The sequence below is a fragment of the Euleptes europaea genome, chromosome 3 (assembly GCF_029931775.1).
Source record: "Euleptes europaea isolate rEulEur1 chromosome 3, rEulEur1.hap1, whole genome shotgun sequence".
Taxonomy (NCBI): Eukaryota; Metazoa; Chordata; class Lepidosauria; order Squamata; family Sphaerodactylidae; genus Euleptes; species Euleptes europaea.
Window position 1 is genome coordinate 88986058 of NC_079314.1, and position 21093 is coordinate 89007150.

General features: G+C 44.8%; 1 protein-coding gene across 1 annotated transcript in view; it reads right to left on the reverse strand.

Moving 5' to 3' along the window:
* Nucleotides 1–906: 906 nt before the first annotated feature.
* The window catches only part of ZC3H7B (zinc finger CCCH-type containing 7B), a 51561-nt gene continuing 31374 nt past the window's right edge, over nucleotides 907–21093 (reverse strand). Inside the window, exons 17-23 of the mRNA XM_056847063.1 lie at nucleotides 20914–20999; nucleotides 12211–12344; nucleotides 10530–10635; nucleotides 6180–6288; nucleotides 4586–4716; nucleotides 2469–2632; nucleotides 907–1110 (exon numbers count right to left, since the gene is read on the reverse strand). Of these exons, the coding sequence (XP_056703041.1) occupies nucleotides 918–1110; nucleotides 2469–2632; nucleotides 4586–4716; nucleotides 6180–6288; nucleotides 10530–10635; nucleotides 12211–12344; nucleotides 20914–20999 (923 nt within the window). The 3' untranslated portion in view covers nucleotides 907–917. The remainder of the gene's footprint in view (nucleotides 1111–2468; nucleotides 2633–4585; nucleotides 4717–6179; nucleotides 6289–10529; nucleotides 10636–12210; nucleotides 12345–20913; nucleotides 21000–21093) is intronic.

Here is a 21093-nt window from a genome sequence, read left to right on the forward strand (position 1 = left end):
TCAAGCCACGTTTGTGCACCCAAGCAAATGATGAGAGCATCTTTATTTTAAGTGGCCTCTTGATTTTAAGTGGGGGAGAGATCTTCAGAGCTATGCTTAAACAAAACAATAACCAGCTTTAATTTAATAAACCATTATTGATTTACTTTTTGCATAATATATATACTATGCAATTTGGGGGGTGGGGAAATCAACTAGTGCCTCTGCCAAAGACAACTTACTAGCTACACGAAGGCCAGAACAGGACTCCAGTGTCCTCCCTCACTTGACAAGGGTTGGACAACATTGGTGCTAGAATTTCTCTCATTATAATCCACAGACTACCAGAGCTAGTTTCAAAGTTTGAAAACCACACTGAAAACCTCACTGATACTTTTTTTCTTTTCTGAGACTATCTACACAGTGACTGGGTGTTTGTGAAGATGAGGCACACAATAATCTGTAGAGACACCCCCCCCCGAATAAAACCCCACTTCCTCTTCACTTGTCCCCTGGTTTTTCTATACTTGTTTCCATGACACTGCAATGTCCCAACAAAACCAGACAGTCCAAAGTAAGCATTCAGGGTGGAGAGAATCAGAATGAAAAATCTCTTTCCCACCTTCTTTCTCTCATATACAAATATATCATCACTACAAACAGTATTTTTAAGGAGAAGAAAAATAGAGACACTAGTGGGGGCATATTGGAAAAAAATTTAAAAGGAAAAATGTAGAAAACAAAACAAAATTCTAAGATCGTGATGTTTGCTAGCTATAGATGAATCGATTCATAATTCCATTCAACCCCCAAAATTGTCTCGATTATTTTACAACAGAAAGTAAGGTTCTTGCGGAACAGTTATAAGCCTCCCTGTCACTGCCCTGCTCCCTCCATCCCCAGCTCTGAAAATCTGGCTGTTTTGGCTCCCACAGCGATTATATGCTGTCCCGCAACAGAAAGTTGTATTTGCCGAAGTCGTCATCTCTGGGGCACAGCAACATATCCTTGCGTGCCTTGGCCAGCTTCTGCTTCATTACTTCCCTCCGATCCAGCCACTCCGTCAACTCATCCTGGCCATGAGCAAAGCGACATTTCTCCCCTTCAGGGCAGGTTTTGGTCTTCTGGAATCTGCCAGGAGGACAACACATGGCTTAAAAGGGCTATAGGCTTAAATAACCTCCCTCTGCATATCTGTTCAATTCTGCTATATTTGGAGATAGAAAACTAACCTCAAACTACTCAGGAAATTTTCACTAGATGCCAGGAGAAGGGGAAAGACAGATTTCCTTTTCGGTACAACAACCCAGGCCATTTATCAGTGCATAATAGCTTCAGACATGGAACAGCAATATGCAACCAGTGATGCAACTCATTCTAAACTAGCAACGTGAAAATAACAGATTTAAACAGCAACAGAAGCTCAATACCTTAAATTAAGGGTTTAAAAAGTTACAAAATACAGAGTTTATCCGAACTCTTCTTTATGCTAGGGCTGCAAGGGAGAGATAGGTATGTCTTTGGGCAAAATGAAAAAAGCTTCTAATAGTGCAATCCTAAGCAGAGTTACACCTTTCTGAGTTCATTGGAGTCAATGGGCAGTTCATGGAAGGGAGCAACTCTGCTCAGAAATGGACTGGCAGGCTTAGACTGATCTCAGGAAGCAGCAAAGGGGCAGCAGCTACCCTTCTGTGGAAAATATTAGCACATCCATGCAATTAACTATTGCTGTTTCGACTTCCCCCGCCCCCCAACAGACCAAAATGGTATCCTGCATTTTTTAAATTTCAGTAATACAACCTGAAGATTTCGAGGCCTGCAAAAGCTCTGGACCTTAATGAAAGCACTATAGTGTCTTAAAATGGATACAAGTGATAAAAAGACTTTTAGCCTTCCATAATAGATCTCTCTAAAGAGTAATGCCTTTCAAAAGTACTCTGGATTGTTCGTCCAAGAGAATTACAGAAACAAAAGACATTTTCTTGCATGGTTTGGGTTTCCCTCATACCTCAGATGCTTCTAGACGTTGCCTCCAGCAGTGAGAGAAAAAACACCTCCTGAAAGGACAGACTAAGCAGCATGTGGCTTGCCGGTGCCAAACGCACCAATCCTACTAGAAGCAGAAATCAGCAAGGAGGTGGGAATCACCACACATAAACGGTCTAGTGCCTTAATTCAGCACATCTAACACCCACAAAACCCTTTGCTAGGAAGAGCTTTAAGAATACCCAAAGAGATCCTTCTTTCGATTTGTACACGGTACTTTCACCTCTGTTATTTTAGTGACATGGCAGGTTGTACACAAAGGGCACTGGAATCAACAACTTTATCTTAGCGGTTACCAGCAATAATTATTTCCGGGCTTTAAACTTTCCCCCCACTCCAGATATCCCCATTAAACCTGGAGTTATCTAACTGACCACGTCTCATGTACTCCTTTCTCATTGGTTACCACCGCATGAGGAAAAGGAGAGCTTTGCACACTGTACCTTTCACACAGCCGGAACTCGCCCATGGGGAAACGGTAGTTCCAGCAGCTGGAGTCATTGTCAGAGGTGAAGACTTTCTCCTTGTGCTTTTCTGACTGGATGTGCTGCTGCCACTGCTTCTTGCTGTTGCTGTTCTTTCCACAGAGCCAGCAGTGGTAACCCATCTGGCAGTCAGAAAACAAGAAAAAAGGCACATGGCCAATTCTATTACTTCACCTGGCTCCACTGTCCAGCTCCTCTTAAAGGCAAGTGAGACAGGTTTCTCCCTCATAACAAAAAATTAACTCTACTGCAATGTTCTATTTTAAAAAAAGGTAAAGGTAAAGGTCCCCTGTGCAAGCACCGGGTCATTCCTGACCCATGGGGTGACGTCACATCCCGACGTTTCCTAGGCAGACTTTGTTTACGGGGTGGTTTGCCAGTGCCTTCCCCAGTCATCTTCCCTTTACCCTCAGCAAGCTAGGTACTCATTTTACCAACCTCAGAAGGATGGAAGGCTGAGTCAACCCTGAGCCGGCTACCTGAAACCAACTTCCGTTGGGATCAAACTCAGGTTGTGAGCAGAGCTTGGACTGCAGTACTGCAGCTTACCACTCTGCGCCATGGGGCTCCTTAATCTCCTATTGGTTTCTGTAAAGAAGAGTACGAGTCCAGTAGAACCTTAAAGACTAACAAAATTTCTGGCACGGTATGAGCGTTCGTGAGTCACGGCTCACTTCTTTGGATACAGCTAGAATGTGAGTCCATCTATCCTTAAGTAGAGAAGAGTGAATTTACACATCCAATGGCAATAGCAGGTAAATGTCAATAGCAGGAAAACGACATTAGCAAACGTGATTGGCTTAGGTGTGATATGCAGAGGGGTAGTAGGCATGGAGAAATCAGCATTGGTAATGTTCATGTTTATGAACATTGGCTTTTGCAGCCCCATTTTGCAAAATGACTGGGTAGTGAGTTTGGCTCTTTGGGAAGGACAAGAGTGTAAGGGGACAAGGCTGTACTGAAAGAGAAGGTACACTTGCTTAGAATCCATTTGCACCCAAACTGTTCAAGAGAGTATACTTTACTACTCCCTCACAGCGCAACTCACTTTGGATCAATTTTCTTACTTCATAATGAGAGTCGTGTGTGGCCTGTTGGAAAGGCCCAACATAGTTTCCAACACTGACTCTCAAACATAATCCTCACATAACTCAACTCAGCTCGTGCAGAACGAAAGCTGAAATAAATGTGGGCTGACCCTACTCCATGCAAGCCTCTCAGGAGGTATCTGAAGGAAATATCACCTTGGAGGAAAAAATGGTTCTGTGAATGTGAGGAAGACCCCAGGCATCCTGAACAACAGGCCTGGCCTAGCCTCATACCGTGTCATCGGGGTGGCTTCATACATTGTGTTTTTTGCTACAGGGAAACCCCTTCTGTGTAAGAAATAATGTAACTCATATTGTGAGCCAGCATAGTGCAGTGGGTCTGGGCTTAAGAGTGGAAAGATCTAGGTTCAAATCTTTGCTCAGTCATGAACTTCACTGGTGATCTTGGGCCAGCTATTAGCCATCAGTCTCACGGGGACGGGAGAACCATGTAAGATGCCCTGTCTGCCTTACAGGAAGGATGGGATGGAAAAAAACATGAAAGATAGCTAAGACATATATATCATTGCACAAGCACGTGCTGGGAAATCACAGCCATTTAAGCCTTCTCAGCAAGAGACAGAAGAATTGGTTTTTATATGCTGATTTTCGCTACCTTTTAAGGAGAATCAAACCGTTTTACAATCTCCTTCCCTTCCTCTCCCCACAACAGTCACCTTGGGAGGAATATGGGGCTGAGACAGTTCAGAGAGAACTGTGACTAGCCCAAGATTACCCAGCAGGCTTACTGTGTAGGAGTGGGGATACCAACCGGGTTCACTAGATTAGAGTCCGCTGCTCATGTGGAGGAGTGGGGAATCAAACCCAGTTTTCCAGATTACAGTCCACCTCTACACCATGCTGGCAAAAGATATACAGGATATGAAGTGATACCCCCATCTCATTGCCAAGAGAGTGCGACACATTTTCTGAAAGGCCAGAGATGAGAAAAAAGGGGAGAGGAAGAAGAATCAGGAAAGACGATACCATGTCAGCATAGTCAGTGGGCATCTGGATTTGCTTCTCTCCTTCCCTTGATGTTAGTGGTGTCCCCTCGCCTGGTTTCCCAGGGTTGTGTTTTTTCAGCCACATGTCATACGTCTGCTGCATATCCAAAACTGCAAGGCAATAATATGTCCGATTAGGCAAAAAGCTTCCTTCCCATCATTCCAAAACCGCTACCCATCTAAAGGAGAAAACTTTGTGGAAACTCTATCCCAGCTGAAAACAGTATTTAGCAGTCTTAGAGTTACATGCAGGTTTGCCTCCTGACAGAAGGGGGTATTTCTCCCCCAACCCTCTCAGGTTTCAGACAGGCTTTTGGCGTTTAAAGACATTTGTTTCAAGTGCCCAGTACATTCACTCAGTCAAATGTTTGTTTTTTAAAAAACCAACTTAAAAAAAAAACTTGAAACAGTACTCTGAGCAGTAAAGGAAAGAAGAGGATAATGGTTTCATGACTGCCAATAAGCACTAGGCTAGAAACAGGAACAAAAGTTGTTCCCAAGCTCAGCTCTGTTTGGTAGTTTGTACATCTGGCCAACAGGAGTCGGATGCAGATCCACAGAAGGCCCACCACCAAAGGAATGAATGTCTGTATGCAGCTTTGGTTCGCCTTGTAGTCTGTTTCCCATCAAGTGCACTAGTACTCAAATGGCCAGAGGCTAACTTCTGAATGACAAAAATAGGAATTTTCACCCAGCCATGAAGAAAATCCAGACAGACAAGTTAGAAGAGACCATCAGTCTATTGTTTTCAGGTTCCCTTCTCTGATGCCACCAATCACATTTTGTCTGTCCAGCCTCCTTACTTTTGGCAATGGGTAAAATGGGTGTTTGCCTTCCTAAAAATCATCCTGGCAATTCAAGGGGAACTGGATTTTAAAGAAGAACTGCCCAACAGTGTTTCAGTCAGGCATATGATCATGCGATGCTCAGTATAGGTCATCGGGATATATAACAGCAGGTCTGTGTTTGGTGCCTAGGACTGGAACAGATGGATCAGATCACATGGAAGTCAGGCGCAAGTAAAGCCCAGGAACAGTGCAGGGAGCAAGGTGGCGCTTCACTGGCAGAAAAGCAGACAGATGCATGTTTGTGTAACATTTGGGCAACAGTGCTGCAGCCAACCCTAGATCCACATCAAAGCTGATTTCCCGTAAACCCCCAATTGTTGCTGGTCAGTGACTGTATTAATAAATTATTATTATAACCCCCAATTGTAGTTTTGAAGCCAGCCTTATAAATGTTATACTTCCACTGACTCCTTGTCCTCTGAGTGATTCCCCCCTCCTAGCATTAACCATGATCTCACATGATACTGGCAGAGGCACAAACCGTAACTAATGCAGACCAGGTTCCTTTGGAATCCTGCTTTAACAAACAGTTTTGCTCTCTGGTAGAAGCGGGAACTATCCCTGGCATGCGGTGCTGCACATGTGAAGGAGACTTTTGAAGGGGAGAGGGAACTGATCCAGCACAAACTTTGCAAACTGGCTCTCCATTTGCAAGCCATGGTATGCAGGGAGCCACTGTTATGTCTGCACTGGGCCTCCTCTGGTTCCCCTGCTCCTCTCACTCACTTTTATTTTCTTTCATGAAGGTCCACATGTCTCTCTCCTCCGGGCTGTGAGCAAAGGAGCAGTTTCCAACATACTGGCACTTCCTGCCATTTTGGGCATGGATACATAGCTGTTAAGAAACAGAAAGCACATTACAAACTTCAACCCACCCCCTGCCTTGTGTACTAGTGAGGAATGAATCAATGGGTTGAAATTAAATTAAAAGAGTTTTCGGCTAAACATTAGACAGTTAGAACGGTTCCTCAGTGGAACAGGCTTCCGCAGGAGGTGGTGGGCTATTCTTCTTTGGAGGTTTTAAAGCAGAGGCTAGATTGCCATCTGACAGCAATACTGACTCTGTGAATTTAGGCAGATCATAAGAGGGAGGGCAGGAAGGGTTGCGTCAGTGCTCAGTTCTCACAGCCCTTTCCTACATGCCCAGGATAATGCCGATCATCACTTTGGGATCAGGACGGAATTTTCCTCCAGGCCAGATTGGCCAAGGATCCTGGAGGTTTTTTGCCTTCCTCTGGACACACAGCAGGGGTCACTGAGGGAGGTGGGGGAGGCAGTTGGAATTTCCTGCATTGTGCAGGGGGTTGGACTAGATGGCCTTAAGGTCCCTTCCAGCTCTATGTTTCTATTAGGGGGTGAAAGAAGCAACCATCCAAAAGGCCAGATCAAACCAATTAAGTCACACTTTTCATTAGGAGCAAACAGAAGAACAGATCTGTGTATAATAACACTTCAGCCACTGAAACTTCCAGATTTGTCCCTTCAGCTTGACAGATGATGGTGCCATTGAGGAGCTTTGAGCCTTTTAAAGAGAACAAACAGTGGCCTTTCCCAGAACATTTTCAGAATAATTTTTGTGTCCTGCCTCTTCCTCTCTTCTACCTCCAAACAACTCCCACACAAGTCCTCCCATGTGCTCTCAGATGAGGCACTGTTGCAAACAAATTGTTTATCCCTTGTTATATTTGTTTACTTCATTTAAAGGCTGCCTTTCACCCCACTGGGAAAGAGGCATACATTGTTCTCCTCCATTTTATGCTCCCAACAACCTTGTGAGGTAGGTTAGGCTGGTTGTGTGTGACTGGCCCAAGATCACCAAGCAAGCTTCCATAACAGAGTGGAGATTCAAACCTGGGTCTCCCAGATTCTAGTCCAACAATATAAGCAGTACACCACACTAGCTCTATGGATGAAATGAAGAGCAGGGCCTTTTCAACAGTGGCCCCTCATTAGCTGCCACTGCAGTTGTCAAGAAGGCCTCTACATAAGACTGCTATGAAATTATTCCTGTACTTTCTGCCAAATTCTCAACCTTCTTGATATTGGTGGCTGTGCATTTCCAGCTAAAGGCTTTTTAGACATCGGGCACATGAAATCCATGCAGGCCATACAGGAACAACTGTGCCCGATGGTTGTGCATTGCAAAACAATAGGTAAGTTGCTGCCTATGTTTCTCAACCCATCTTCCCCTTCATCTCCAGTTTAACACTGCAGCACTAAAACAAATATCTAAGCAAAAATTTCAGGTATTACTATTTTGCCCTTTTCCTAATTTCTGAGCACATTTCCTGTTCCAAGGGAAAATAGACTGATCTTTCTATCGACAAGCCCTAGCGCACGCTGCTAAACCGCACAAGGCTTTCTTCCCCCTCTCAGGAATTGCAGAGAATTCCAACATGCAGGGTTCACTGTCATTCACATTTTAATCCATCCATTTCCCAAGGACAGCATATGTGGTTCCTTCACTTGATTCCCACAACAACCCTGTGAGGCAGAGATAGTGACCTTCATGGATGAGTGGGGTTTTGAACCTGAATCTCATCTTTCCCCACCCTAGTCTAATGCTGTGACCACTACACCTCTGTCTCTTTGGATATATTCTAATAAGAAAAGCTGGCTCGGCAAACTGAGAATGGCTCACACAGCTCCAGCCTGCTGCTTTTCACGCAAGAGAAAACACAGGCCATGGACCAAGACCCACCTGTTGATCTGGCTGCCTTCTGACTTCTACAAGAGCCAGCGTGGTGTAGTGGTTAAGAGCAGTGGACTCCTATCTGGAGAACCGGGTTTGATTCCCCACTCCTCCACGAGCGGTGGACTCTAATCTGGAGAACTGGGCTTCATCCCCCACTCCTACATATGAAGCCTGCTGGGTGACAGTCACAGTTCTCTTCAAATTTTCTCAGCCCCACATACCTCACGAGGTGTCTGTTGAGGAGGGGAAGGGAAGGTGATTGTAAGCCACTTTGAGACTTGTTAAAGCTAGAGAAAAAGTGGGGTATAAAAACCAACTCTTCTTCTGCCTCAGCAGGAAATTTATTCCAAGCCAGACCCCCTTCTCTCTTTCTGGAAGTGGAGACCAACCTATGCTCAGTTCTTCCATTTTATAAGTGGCTTAGATTTTGCAAAGCCAGCTTTGGCTTAGCAGCTGATGGCTTAAATCCAGCCTCACACAGCAGTGACCCTAGTTTACTACTACAGGAGAGATGTGGCCTTTGGCTTCATTGCAGCTTCAAGCCAGTTCCCATGGTAGACTGGCAGCTACCCTCAAGTTGCCAAGACAAGCAATTTTCCTATGTGTATGCTGCCCCACGTCCCCATAAGGATGTCAGGCTGCCCCCCAAAAAATCACCCAAGCTGCTTTTCATTTGGGCGGTGGAAAGAAAATAATATTGTACACGGCACCCAAGACAACACCACACAAGGAAAGACCTGGTAACAGGCTTCAAGATCCAGTGCAGCCAGGCTTGTGATGGTGGTACTCCTAACACCTTCAAGAACTCCCTCAGTGATCTCCCACAATTCACTAGCACTAAAGGTCAGCATTTGGGAGGTGGGCATCAATATATATAGAACACAGGAGATGAATCAAAGAGACATGGTCTCTTGCCAAGACATAATGTTCTTCTTTTACAGTCCCTCTTGTACCTTCCTTGCATTCTAGAATCTTGGAATTTAAGAAATGGAGAGGCTTTGTTTTTAAAGACCACACCCTTAGGCCGTATCAGTTGCCCATATACAGCTGAAACAATTCATGTGTAATAGGAGAAGGATCTCCAAAGCAACCTCTTTCCCCCCTCCCCTTACTCACACATGCAAACAGAAGAGGCTGGCTTTCTGCTCAAAGGAAGCAGGCAGACATTCAGATTAGAAACAGATTTAATGAAAGCTTCCCAAAACACAGCCCATTCTCTGAATAGCCAACAAAAAGGCACAGCAGGCAAACGCTCCTCCTCCTTGTAGCAACAGTGGGCGGAGAACTATATTTGCCTTCACTGCAGCATATGAAAGCTGCTCTTTACAAAACATCTTGCAATAAAGCTTCTCTAAAAGAAGCTTTTGACCCATGGGGAATGTAGGAAACCTGGAGCATGTGTGTGTATAGATGTGTGTGAAGATGTACACACACACACACACACACACACACACACACACACCACTTGCTCTTTATTTATCAAAGATGTTTAAGTCCCCTCCTCTTCCCTCAGGAAATTAGATACCAAAAAAGTGAGTACTGTTATTTTTCTTCTTTAAATAAAAAGCTTGTTTAAATATTCTTCAAGTGAACTCTAAAAACTGCTGGAAGCCTCAGAAACCTAAAGCTGCATTATATTAAATCAGATCAAGGTCAGTATTGTCTACTCAGACTGGCAGCGGCTTTCCAGGGTCTCAGGTAGAAGTCTTTCATATCGCCTACTGCCTGGTCCTTTTAACTAGAGATGCCGGGGACTGAAACAGAGAGTTTCTGCATGCAAAGCAGACACTCTCCCATTGAACCACCGCCCTGTGTGTGTGTGTAAAGTGCCTTCAAGTCACAGCCGACTTATGGTGACCCCTTTTGGGGTTTTCATGGCAAGAGACTAACAGAGGAACCACCGCCCTGCAAATGTGTAAATCTACTGCACCTTTACTGGTGGTACAAAAACTTGGGAACATCACAAGCTTCTCTCTAACTCTGGCCTCAATTACATGAAAGGGTGATCTAAGGTGAAATGCTACATTTGATTCCCATCTCTACAGCCAATAAGTTTTCAACGCAACTGAGATGTTAATCAAAGACCAATCTGCATGGGCAATTTCTTTAGGCAACAAATCATCTCAACACTGTGCAACAAATCATCTCAACACTGTGCATCTACCTAATCTTGGCTTACAGCCAATTTGTTTTCTCCCTCCTGCCTCCAAAAACTCAGTTCATTTATTTAATTCATTTATATCCCGCCTTTCTCCCCAAAGTAGCTTCCATCATTCTCCTCTCCTCCATTTTATCACTATGCTGTTGACCATCTTGTTTTCCTTTCTTATTGCTCAGGTGTATAAGGCAAGGTCAGTGCAATCCAGAACCAAAATACCTACATCGTACTGCTGAGGGAAGCTGCGGATAGAAGGCAGAGGTCGGACAGACACCCACTTCTTCTTTGCTTTGGACATCACTAGCAGGACGCGGCGTTCCTTGGTCCAACTGTGTGTGATGAGGAGGAAACATCATAAAGAAAGGATGGGGAACAAAGACACAATGAAAAGAGTGTCATTACAAAGGAGCATTTAGAGTCAATTAATATTAGCAGAGCTTGGCTTTCACAACAACTAAGAGTTTTGGGTCAGGGACTCCAGAGTTCTGCATAAGAAAAGTTCTGTGCTGTAAAGAAAAAAACACATCTATCACTGGTGTAAGCTATACAAAGCTGCAGAAGTACATAAGAAAAAAGTCTTACTCAAAGACCAAGGGCGCTTTCACACATACAGAATAATGCACTTTCAATCCACTTTCAATGCACTTTGCAGCTGGATTTCACTGTGTAAAACTGCAAAAACCACCTGCAAACAATCATTAAAGTGCACTGAAAGTGGATTGAAAGTATATTATTCAGCCTGTGTGAAAGTGCAGCAACTATCTGTTTAGTCCTCCATCTTGGACAGCAGACAGGCCCACCTACATTAAGATAATAAACCCCAAAATTGTATAAATGTTATACCAGCTTCCCAAGAAAGGGACATAAGAACATAAGAAAGGCCCTGCTGGATCAGACCAAGGCCCATCGAGTCCAGCAGTCTGTTCACACAGTGGCCAACCAGGTGCCTCTAGGAAGCTACAAACAAGATGACTGCAGCAGCACCATCCTGCCTGTGTCCCACCGCACCCAAAACAATAGGCATGCTCCTCTGATACTAGAGAGAGTAGGTATGCAGCATGACCAGTATCCATTCTAACTAATAGCCATGAATACCCCTCTCCTCCATGAATATGTCCACTCCCCTCTTAAAGCCCTCCAAGCTGGCAGCTATCACCACATTCTGGGGCAGGGAGTTCCACAATTTAACTATGCGTTCTGTGAAAAAATATTTCCTTTTATCTGTTTTGAATCTTTCGCTCTCCAGCTTTAGCAGATGACTTGGAAAAGTAAGGCTTAGGATGGATGCACCCCGCCCCTCTGTGGTCCTCAAAAGCAAAGAAGTTCTGTGCTGAGCTGATCCCTGCCCCTGCCCACAGATGAACACTGGCATCCCTCTGAAGGGAGGGGCAAGGAGTAAGGATGCCCCAGGATTCCCTAGTGGAGCCTGGACACAAATGGCAGGCACAGGGGAATTGCTGCCCAGAAAGCACAGCAGACTAAGTGGGCAAAGGAGAGGGCCGGATTTGGGGCAACGACATTAGCTGAGACCCCTTGTCATTGCTCTGGAAGCTGCTCAGGGGGAAAATAATTATAGAATCTTTTGGAATGGAAAAAGGGATGCAATTAAAAAAAGAAAACTCATGCCCCAGTAATGGAAGTTTGAGGAACACTACAAGAAGCATGTTGCGGAGGAGACTGGCACAGCCTCTGTCCACCATTTGTAGAGTCCCTCATTCTCATCTTTTACCCAGCCTTCTAAACGTGTGCCTGGCACCACCTCTGTCACCAATATTGGTGCAGTTAGCTAAAAATGGAATTCCCAGCAGTTATTTTAATACCAAGAAATATCCAACAGAATAGGCAACAAAAAAGATTTCCACATCATGGTTATGGGAGATGGTAAAATAGGTAAGGGTGCCTACCAGTGGCGTGCTTTGGCACTACAGTACTTGAGGTCCTTGTCTGGTTCCACCACCTGCCCGTTCCTCCAACACTGGCCACAAACAAATTTCATCTGGAGGTCAAATGTGTTTGATGTGGGAGCCCTGGTAGAAGCCTGGCATTGAGAAGAGTGTAGAAACAAAGGCACTGAAGATGCATGCCAAGATCTGGCCATCTAGATGTATTAAGATAAGCCATACCCCTTCATCCAGGGGATAGCAGAATCATAGTGTGTGTAAAGAAAGCATACAACAGACTAAAAGCAGACAGTGATAATACTTCTTCCCAATTTCCAGACTGACATTACATTTCTACCGGAGCACAAAGGAGCAGGAGATCACACCTACCAGAGGTTAAAAAGGAAGCTCCACCATAAAATATGTACTAACTACACAGATGCTGCTATACATTAAGCAACTAATAAAATATCTGCTTCTATTTCCCAGTATAACTGAATGCAGTAAACAAAGAGAGGTTGAAATGACAGGGCACGAGCTGCACAGCAAAAGCGGCCTTTGAGATTCTGCTACTTAACTTACAATTGTGCCGTTAAACATAATACAAGGATCTAAATTTCATTTGCTGCCGCTCTAGTTAAGACATTTAACCAGCATTCGTGAGGCTTGGCATAGAATACCTTGGGTCCATTCAATCTAATATGCAGTTGCACCCAACACCAAAGTCTTCTAATAAAGACAGAAAGCCTAACAACACAAAAACACCTTTTTTGAGGGTTATGTTCTCTTGGATCCTGGGCTTGGACTCCTTTGCATTCATGTACAGCAGGGGTGGGGAACCTTTTTCCTGCCAAGGGCCATTTGCACATTTATGACATCATTCAGGGGCCATACCAGGTGTAGCTCTCCCGATGGGGGGGGGAGAGGCTAGGGTTGCCAGGTCTCCAGCCACCACCTGGAGGTTGGCAACCCCAGGGGAGGCCACACAGAGAAGGCCTGCAGGGCGCCCCCGCCCCCACCTCCCAGGTAGGACAGCCAGCGGTAGGCCCAAGCAAACGAGGTGCCAGGGGGGCACAGCCCACAGTCAGTCGGCAAGGGAGGAAGGAAAACAGAGAAAGAGGAAAAGGGAGGGAGGGAGAAAGAGAGAGAAAGGGAGAAAGAAATGGAGAGAGGGGGAGAAAGAAAAAAAGGACGGAGGGAAAGAAAGAAAAGGACGGAGGGAGACAAAGAAAGAGACAGAAAAAGAGGGAGAGAAAGGAGAAAGAGTGACAGAAAAAGAGGAAGAGAGAAAAGCCTTCCCCCCACACACACACCCCCGCGCGACCAGGCCCCAGCTCCCCGCCTCCCTCGCCCACACACACACCTGGCGGCGCACAGAGCCCCGCGTGACTGGGCCCCAGTCTCCATGCCCTCCCTCCCAGAGGCCACAAAAGCCCCCCCCCCAAAGCCCAAACGGCTCCCACATGCATGCTCTGCCGCCAGGAGCCGCCGGCCTCTTCCCCCCTCCCTCTCGCTGCTCAACAGCCAACAGCGGCTGTAGGAGGCAGCCTTGGGGGAAGCGTCCCTCCCCCTCCCCAGCCAACAGTCGGCGAGAGGAGGTCCAAAGGGCGCCGCAGCACCCCTGTAAGCCGCAGCCCCAGAACACCCTCGGAGAGGGCTGCCCTGCGCCCCGCCTCCGCAGCAGGGCCCCAGAGCTCCCGAGGGCCACAAAAAATGTTCTTGGGAGCCGCATACGGCCCCCGGGCCTGAGGTTCCCCATCCCTGATGTACAGAGTCACAAGAAAGCACATGCACATGCACATGTGTGAGCAACAAAGCAGATCTGGGTCAGCAAGTCCCAAAAGGAAAGTAAGAGGGATACAAACCTGGAGATATTCCCTCCTAATCAACCACTTCACCATGGTTTTATTTATACTCCCATACAACTTAATTCTGCTACTTCACTTGACATTTTGAAAGACAGCAGGCTCTTTGATCTGGGTAGAAACTCTGTGCCTTGACCTCAATACTGTTTTGTGTTTGAAATAACCCTTAGTTTGAGCAGATGAGGGAAAAGGGCCAACTGTTCCAATACTCCTCATGTGAACATTAAACTTGTGAAGGGGGGTGAGAGAAGCAAGAGTTTGAAATGCATTCAGATATTGGTATTTTAGGGCGGCAAGTCCTGGAAACACAAATTCAGAGGGAGAAATGATGACCAGAAAAAGAATACAATTATGGGCAAAATAGGATGTGATTCTGGGAGTTCCCCAAATAGAAGCTCCCCCCCCCACACACACACAGAATACAGAGCCCAATTCAAACGGAGGCCATGAAACAAGAAGGGGGGGGTCATGCCTCACACCTTTTTCTCAACCTGAAACAGTCCTACAGACCTACCTATTTTCCATGCTGGAGCAGCACGGGACTGTTTCAGATCAAGAAAACGGCCACAGCAAGGGAGAGGTGTAACCCCCACCCCCTGCTTCATGCTCCCAATCTGAATCGGGGCCCTGCACGCTTGCAATTTAAAGGGAGGGAGGAGAATGTTGGGAGCTGCATTCACAGGCCTCCCAGTTCATGTCAAGTTGGCCCTTGGAGAGAGGCTGGGAGGAGTGCTCATCACAGTGCTGAGGGAGTTACCACCCTCGTTTGCACCATTTAAAAGGGTCACTGACATATGAAATCTCTCGAAAGTGTTTACTGCCCAAAAAGCACACAGATCCAACTAACACTGCCTTGTGCAGGCAAGTCTCCAGAGTACTTTAATCAGGACACCAAACCTCTGGCACTAACTTATCGTCCTTGCTGGCTGCCGCCTTTCATGCCTTTCGCAAACTGATGCCAGAGGCCGAGGGGATCTCCCTAGAGAGCAGGTCCCTGCCTGTTACTGTAGGCAGAGCCTTGCAGAAGAGTTCAGAACTAGACTACTGCGAAGTGACTTGATATAGTTGAAATGGCAGGATTCAACTATAGTATTCTGGGGTACTTCTAGATGGCTTGCTTGTGCCTTGAATCAGCACGCAAAGCACACACAAGCCAGGCAGGGACTACGGGAATGTCCAGGATGATAACTGCTGTGCAAACAGTAAAATATGGTGAAACTGGAATAATGCACTAAAACAGTGATGATTAAAACAAACACCTGCCATGCTAGACACATCCTACTGTGCTAATTTGCCACAGCAGAGGCTATTGCCTGCCTTGGTATCAGGGCTCATACGCGATTTTCTTCAACCAAATACATCTACTTAAGTTCTTGCAATTAATGGTTTGCGCTCCTTAGATATCTGCCTAACAATGTCCTATCTCCAGTTCTTACTAAGGGCATGCAAGGAATCATATAGTCGCCTGAGAGTCCTGCACATGTTACTATTTTAAATATTAGGTAGCAAGGCAGTTCTGTCAGACAGCCCTCTCTCATGATATGACAAATATCAAATTGTCTTAGGGACTGGAGGCGGGTACATAAGAAGATCACACTGATTAAAGCCTAGAAAAGCATCTCCTGGCCAACTCCAGGTGGCTTGTTGGAGAACATGAGGCAAGCACAAACTGAACAGGTCTTCTCAGGTGAGTTCCCAAAGGCCCTGCGTATGTACATTCCCTTGCCAAATAAACCCATGTTCACAGAGGGGAAAGGAATTGCAGTGCGCAGCCAAAAGCACCCACTCACACATGACTGTATTTGCAAAGACAAGACACACATACCTGACAGATTGCTAATAAGTCAATGTTACATGGAAATCAAGGGTTTTCCTAAGCATTCAATGGATTAAACTAAGCCGAAGAGGCTTTAGGTAACAGCAACACCCATTATTATGGGGCCAACTTTACAAAATGAAGCTGGCAACTAAATCACACCAACCTACACGATTAAAAGCTTTGCCACAGCAATGCTGGGATTTGTTATTCCAAATAAGGCAACTGGCAATCTACATGAAAGGTGGGAGGGCAGGATTGGTCAGATGTGACTTTGATGCAGAAAAGCAATCTTTTCTTGCAAGCTTCTTGTAGGTTTTTTTTTAAGCTAATCTGCAACTGACTGTGTCCCTGCCATTCACAAATATTACCACACATCAATTTGCAGAAAACAAGCAACTGAGCCTAGTACATATGTACCATTGGCTGTTGGAGGGAAGCCAAAAACATGGAAGAACAGTTCCATGTGTATCCAGAATTGAATGCGTTCAGACATTACAAAATTAGCCCAGGGTAGCTTTGCATTTAATTCATGGGATAGCAAATATGAGATGATGTGGGAGACCAGCAAGGACTTGCGGAGGGCATCTCATTTCCCCTTTCCCTGAAAGCCCCCATCGCTTATCCCCTTTTCCTGCTTCCTTCTCTCCTTCCCATTCCCCAGCCAACCTCCCTTTTCCTACCTGTGTATTCAGCATTTCCTCCTTCACACCCCCATCAGCTTCTGCCTGGGAAACCTATGGGACAGTGTTGGTTGTGTGGTGCCAGCCACCGGGCCAGGCTTGATTGTGGGTATTGGCTACCAGGCCATCACAGTGGCAAGGACTACTTTAGGGCACCTCACTTTACCCTGTATCCTCCTCCCCACACGATTTTCTTTCCTTCCTCTTGGCAACCCCCTTTCCTCACCTCTTCCAGCTTCTCTCATAACTTCCCAGCCACATACCAACCTTTTATCTGTCTCCCATCTTCTGCTATATTTTTTATTTACTTCATTTATACCCTGCCTTTATCCATAATGGGGACCCAAAGCAGCTCAAATCAGTCTCACTACATTATTCTCCTCTCCTCCATTTTATCCTCACAACAACATTGAGACGTAGGCTTCATCATCTTAAGTGCAACACTGAAACAGAAACATCTTCCTTCATATAAATATTCAGACATCCTGCCAAGACCTGAAGGTGCTTCCTTCGGATGCATTCACTTTCCGTAAAGGGATCTGCTACCTTCCTCCCCACATTTCTGGTTCCCACCTTGTTCCTTCCCAACTGCAAATGTCAGGATACTGATGACCTTACAGCCACATACCACAGTGTGTATGGACACACAAAGCTCCCTTATACTGAATCAGACCATTGGTCCATCAAGGTCAGTATTGTCCACACCAGGGGACTCCAACCCTTTTGTTTTCAGCATGCGGGCAAATCTGGAATTGCGACAGGGCATGGTGGGTGCAGCAATAAAGTGGCTGCTGTGTAAGGCGGAGCCAGTCACAAAATGACTGCCACAGCTTACCTTCAGTAACGTAGTGCAGATCCTTGTGCTGGGATGGCAGCTGCTGCCAAAGCAACATTTAAAATAAACTGCACAGCCAAGCAAATCTCCAATAGTCAATCAGAAGCCTTACTGGGCAAAAGCCCTACCTGACCCCACCTGCTTCCTCAAAACATTTGGCAACAGAAAAGGTGTAGGTGAGTGCTATGGGGACCCATGGTCTACACAGACTGGCAGAAGCATTCCAGGATCTCAGGTAGAGGTCATCACCCTGACACCTGATCCTTTTAATGGGAGCTGGTAAGGATTGAAACTGGCGCCTCCTGCATGCCAAGCAGATGCTCTGCCACTGAGCCAGGGTCCCTCCCCACAAGGAGCACTAATGTGGCAAGGAGAACTTTCCTCTGCCCTTGCTTCTCAACTTTTCTGATCAGTAAGCCACTGCATGATAAAAACTCAGCTTCCCACGACTGGACGATACAGATGAATTGGTTTTTATGCACAACAGATTAAGCAGTCCAGTGGGGATAAATGGTTATGTGTGGCCACCCAATGGGCTGCTGCCATTCACACGTGGTCCCAAATGTCACATATTTGTTCTCTTCTTCCTCAGCTGTTTCTTGGCCCTTCCTTCAGTCTCTACAATCTCAAGCCTTTCAGGCATGCTCTTCCTTAAGCAGCATGTGGAAACTGTTGGCAAAAAGCTATCGGAGGCAAGTGCAAAATTTAATCGAATGCTCCTTTGTTACGGTAGCATCAAGGTACATTCTCTATATAATATGCATTGGTTAAACCATAACATGCCTTCCTAGGCTACAAATGGCTGACAGAAAGAACAAGAGACACCTAGTGACAGAAAACGGAATTTAATATTCTAATCCACAGCATCCAAGCTCCTGGAAACAATGACAGGCGGCTTTCCCTTCCCTTTTTCTCCTCTTGTCAAGCCACACCTTCCAAAAATAATTAAAGGGCAAAGAACTCTGTGTTCTTGTCCAAGACCTCTTTTAATCTGATTCCAGGGTTGGGCTCTTTTTGGTTACTCACCAGCCAGGCACTTCCCAAGGCCTCCGAAAGGCCACCCAAGAGGAGAGCAACAGGTTATCATCAGTCAGCAGTTCTCAAAAATCTACCACTCAGTCTTCAAACAGCCACAGATCAGTAGCACTCTCCCCTGCCCAGATCTTCCAATATTCAATTTTAAACTCATTTGAAGGATGTTGCTAGACATTTAACTGTAAATCCTTCTAAACCACGAGGCCTATGGGTTTCTGCCAGGTTTAATTTTGTTGATTGTATGCTGTTTTTTTCTTTCGTTTTTGAGGCTTACAAGAAATTAGAAGTATGGCCAGGACCTCCACTTGAATATAAGAAATAACTTACAACTTGCAAACATGAAGAGGAAAGACAATATAGCTGAACGGCCAATATCACATTATTTTTGGTTCTTGTAGGTTATCCGGGCTGTGTAACTATGGTCTTGGTATTTTCTTTCCTGACGTTTCGCCAGCAGCTGTGGCAGGCATCTTCAGAGGACTAACACTGAAGGACTGCCCTTCAGACCACGGTTCCACAGCCCGGATAACCTACAAGAACCAATGAACTCTGACCGTGAAAGCCTTTGCATTATTTTGTTGTTGATTTTTTTCAATTAAAGATAATTATTTACATAGCAAATTTGTTGCTTCATTGTTTCTAAAATACAGAGATACAGCTGAGTCTAGAAAATCTTAGACTAGGCTTTTGCTGAATTTGCGTAAAGAAAAAAATAGGAGCCTTAAAAAAATAAATTTAGATAAGAGTTCTAATTGTCCATTCTTTAAAATTATGATATATTGTGAACCTTGACATGTAAAAAGAAGAAATAAAGGCTACAGCCACTATGTAATGACATTTGTATATAAAAATTGTTTATGATTTAAGCCAAAATAACGAAGTACAGAGCTTCATGTTGAGGGTTTTTGCTGATTCGCACAAGATTTTCTTTTTGAAGTGGCTCTTGTGTAGCGTGTGCCACCCCAAAATTCATCTTGTCTTCTGAGGCTTGGTCTTTCTGAAGTTCAGAGGCTAGTGGAAAATCTAGATAAAATAGTTTCAGTGTACTAACACATAGACATCTTTGTTCTAGGTTTCTTACTTGTAGGGGAGTTCCCCAGTGATTTTATGAAAGAAATCACATCAGTACCTGATCTTAGTTGCAAGTTGTCTGTTATGGGTTTCATCAATTGCCTCCTCTTTAAAGTCTCTGGAGCAATACCCTGAAATACCTGTATGATTTTGAAAAAGAAAAGTTCCTCTTGATCCTGTTTGAGAATTGTTTACTTGTATTATAATGAAGGAATTGGGCAATTATGCCCCTGAACCTGATGGTATTATTTTGGATAGGAGGGTCAATACTCCATGTTCTCTACCATAAGAGAACCTTCATCTTCTAGCTGCATTAGTTGTGACAGCCACCTGTCCAAAAAGATTAGGTTCATCTCGTCTCTGGGAATTCTTTGAGAATAGTCTGTGGACCTTCTAGATCTGTTTTCCAGATCCCCCGCTTTCATATCAACTTTGGATATTTGAAGTTTATTTCTTCCTGCAGCAACAGACTTAATTCCATTGCTGTTTCAGAAATAGCGGTCTCTTGAAGAGTAATATTCATGATCTGGGCAAGCCAGTGGTCCAAAAAATTATTTCAAGAAGAAAGCTGGTCTTGATTTATCTTGATTTCTGCTGCTAGACCCTTGTTCATTCTCTTTGGTGGCCATGTCTGCAGGCTGTAAAGAGATCTGCGTGGTCATTCCCTCTTTTTTTCCTTTCCCATACTTATCTCTACAGCTTTAACATGATATTATCATACATTTCTTTGGAGGGGGGCGGTAAGCCTTAAAGTTGTGGTACTAGGAATTCTTCAATGTGATTTTGCTATTTTTTATTGTCCTCGTGGCTTGCTTTTTTGTTATTTATTCAGAACAGGGACATCGCTTCCACTCTTTTAGTGTTTTGTTAAACATCAAGAAATAAGGTTTGCATCTAATAGCTTCATACTAGATAGCAGAATGCATGTTAAGGGGTGGGCAAAGATGTTTAACACAAGAAACTCTGAAATCATTAACAGTCAATTGAAAAATGAAGTGCTTCAGACAGTGTACCATAAAAACCTCTAGCGAGGGAAGCATACTCCTGAGATACCACCAGAACCTCCATGAGAGTACAAAGAAGCATTTGTCTATGAAGCCTACAAAAATCTTCCTTGGAAGTTACTTCTAGGCTGACCCATTCCAGATCCCATCTTATACATTTAGACACAGAAGGAACAACCTTTAACCATCTTCACACAAATGGTTACTTTGTTTAACCAATATTAAACCCTGCATGAAACAGAAGTTAAAGCAAGAATGGTGGAAGATTATATACTTCATTTTTTTAAAAAGTTAATACACCAGAGCAGGACTTTTTCCAGCAGTTCTCAACACTGTCTATCTTTGGCCAATGAAGGTTTGTGTTCATGTGAACACAAAGCCCAACAGTCATAGGCTGTGGCTCTTTCAAACTCCTTACCACATTGTTGCTAGACTTGATGGCATGGGCTTCCATCTGCTGCCAATACTTTTTCGATTCCTGTACAATATCTTCATGAGTCATTCCTGAAATGACAGAACACACATATTAAGAGCTCCCAACTTCTGGAATCTTTTGAGAGACTTTTAAAAAGTTGACTTACTGTTACAATAAGGTCAA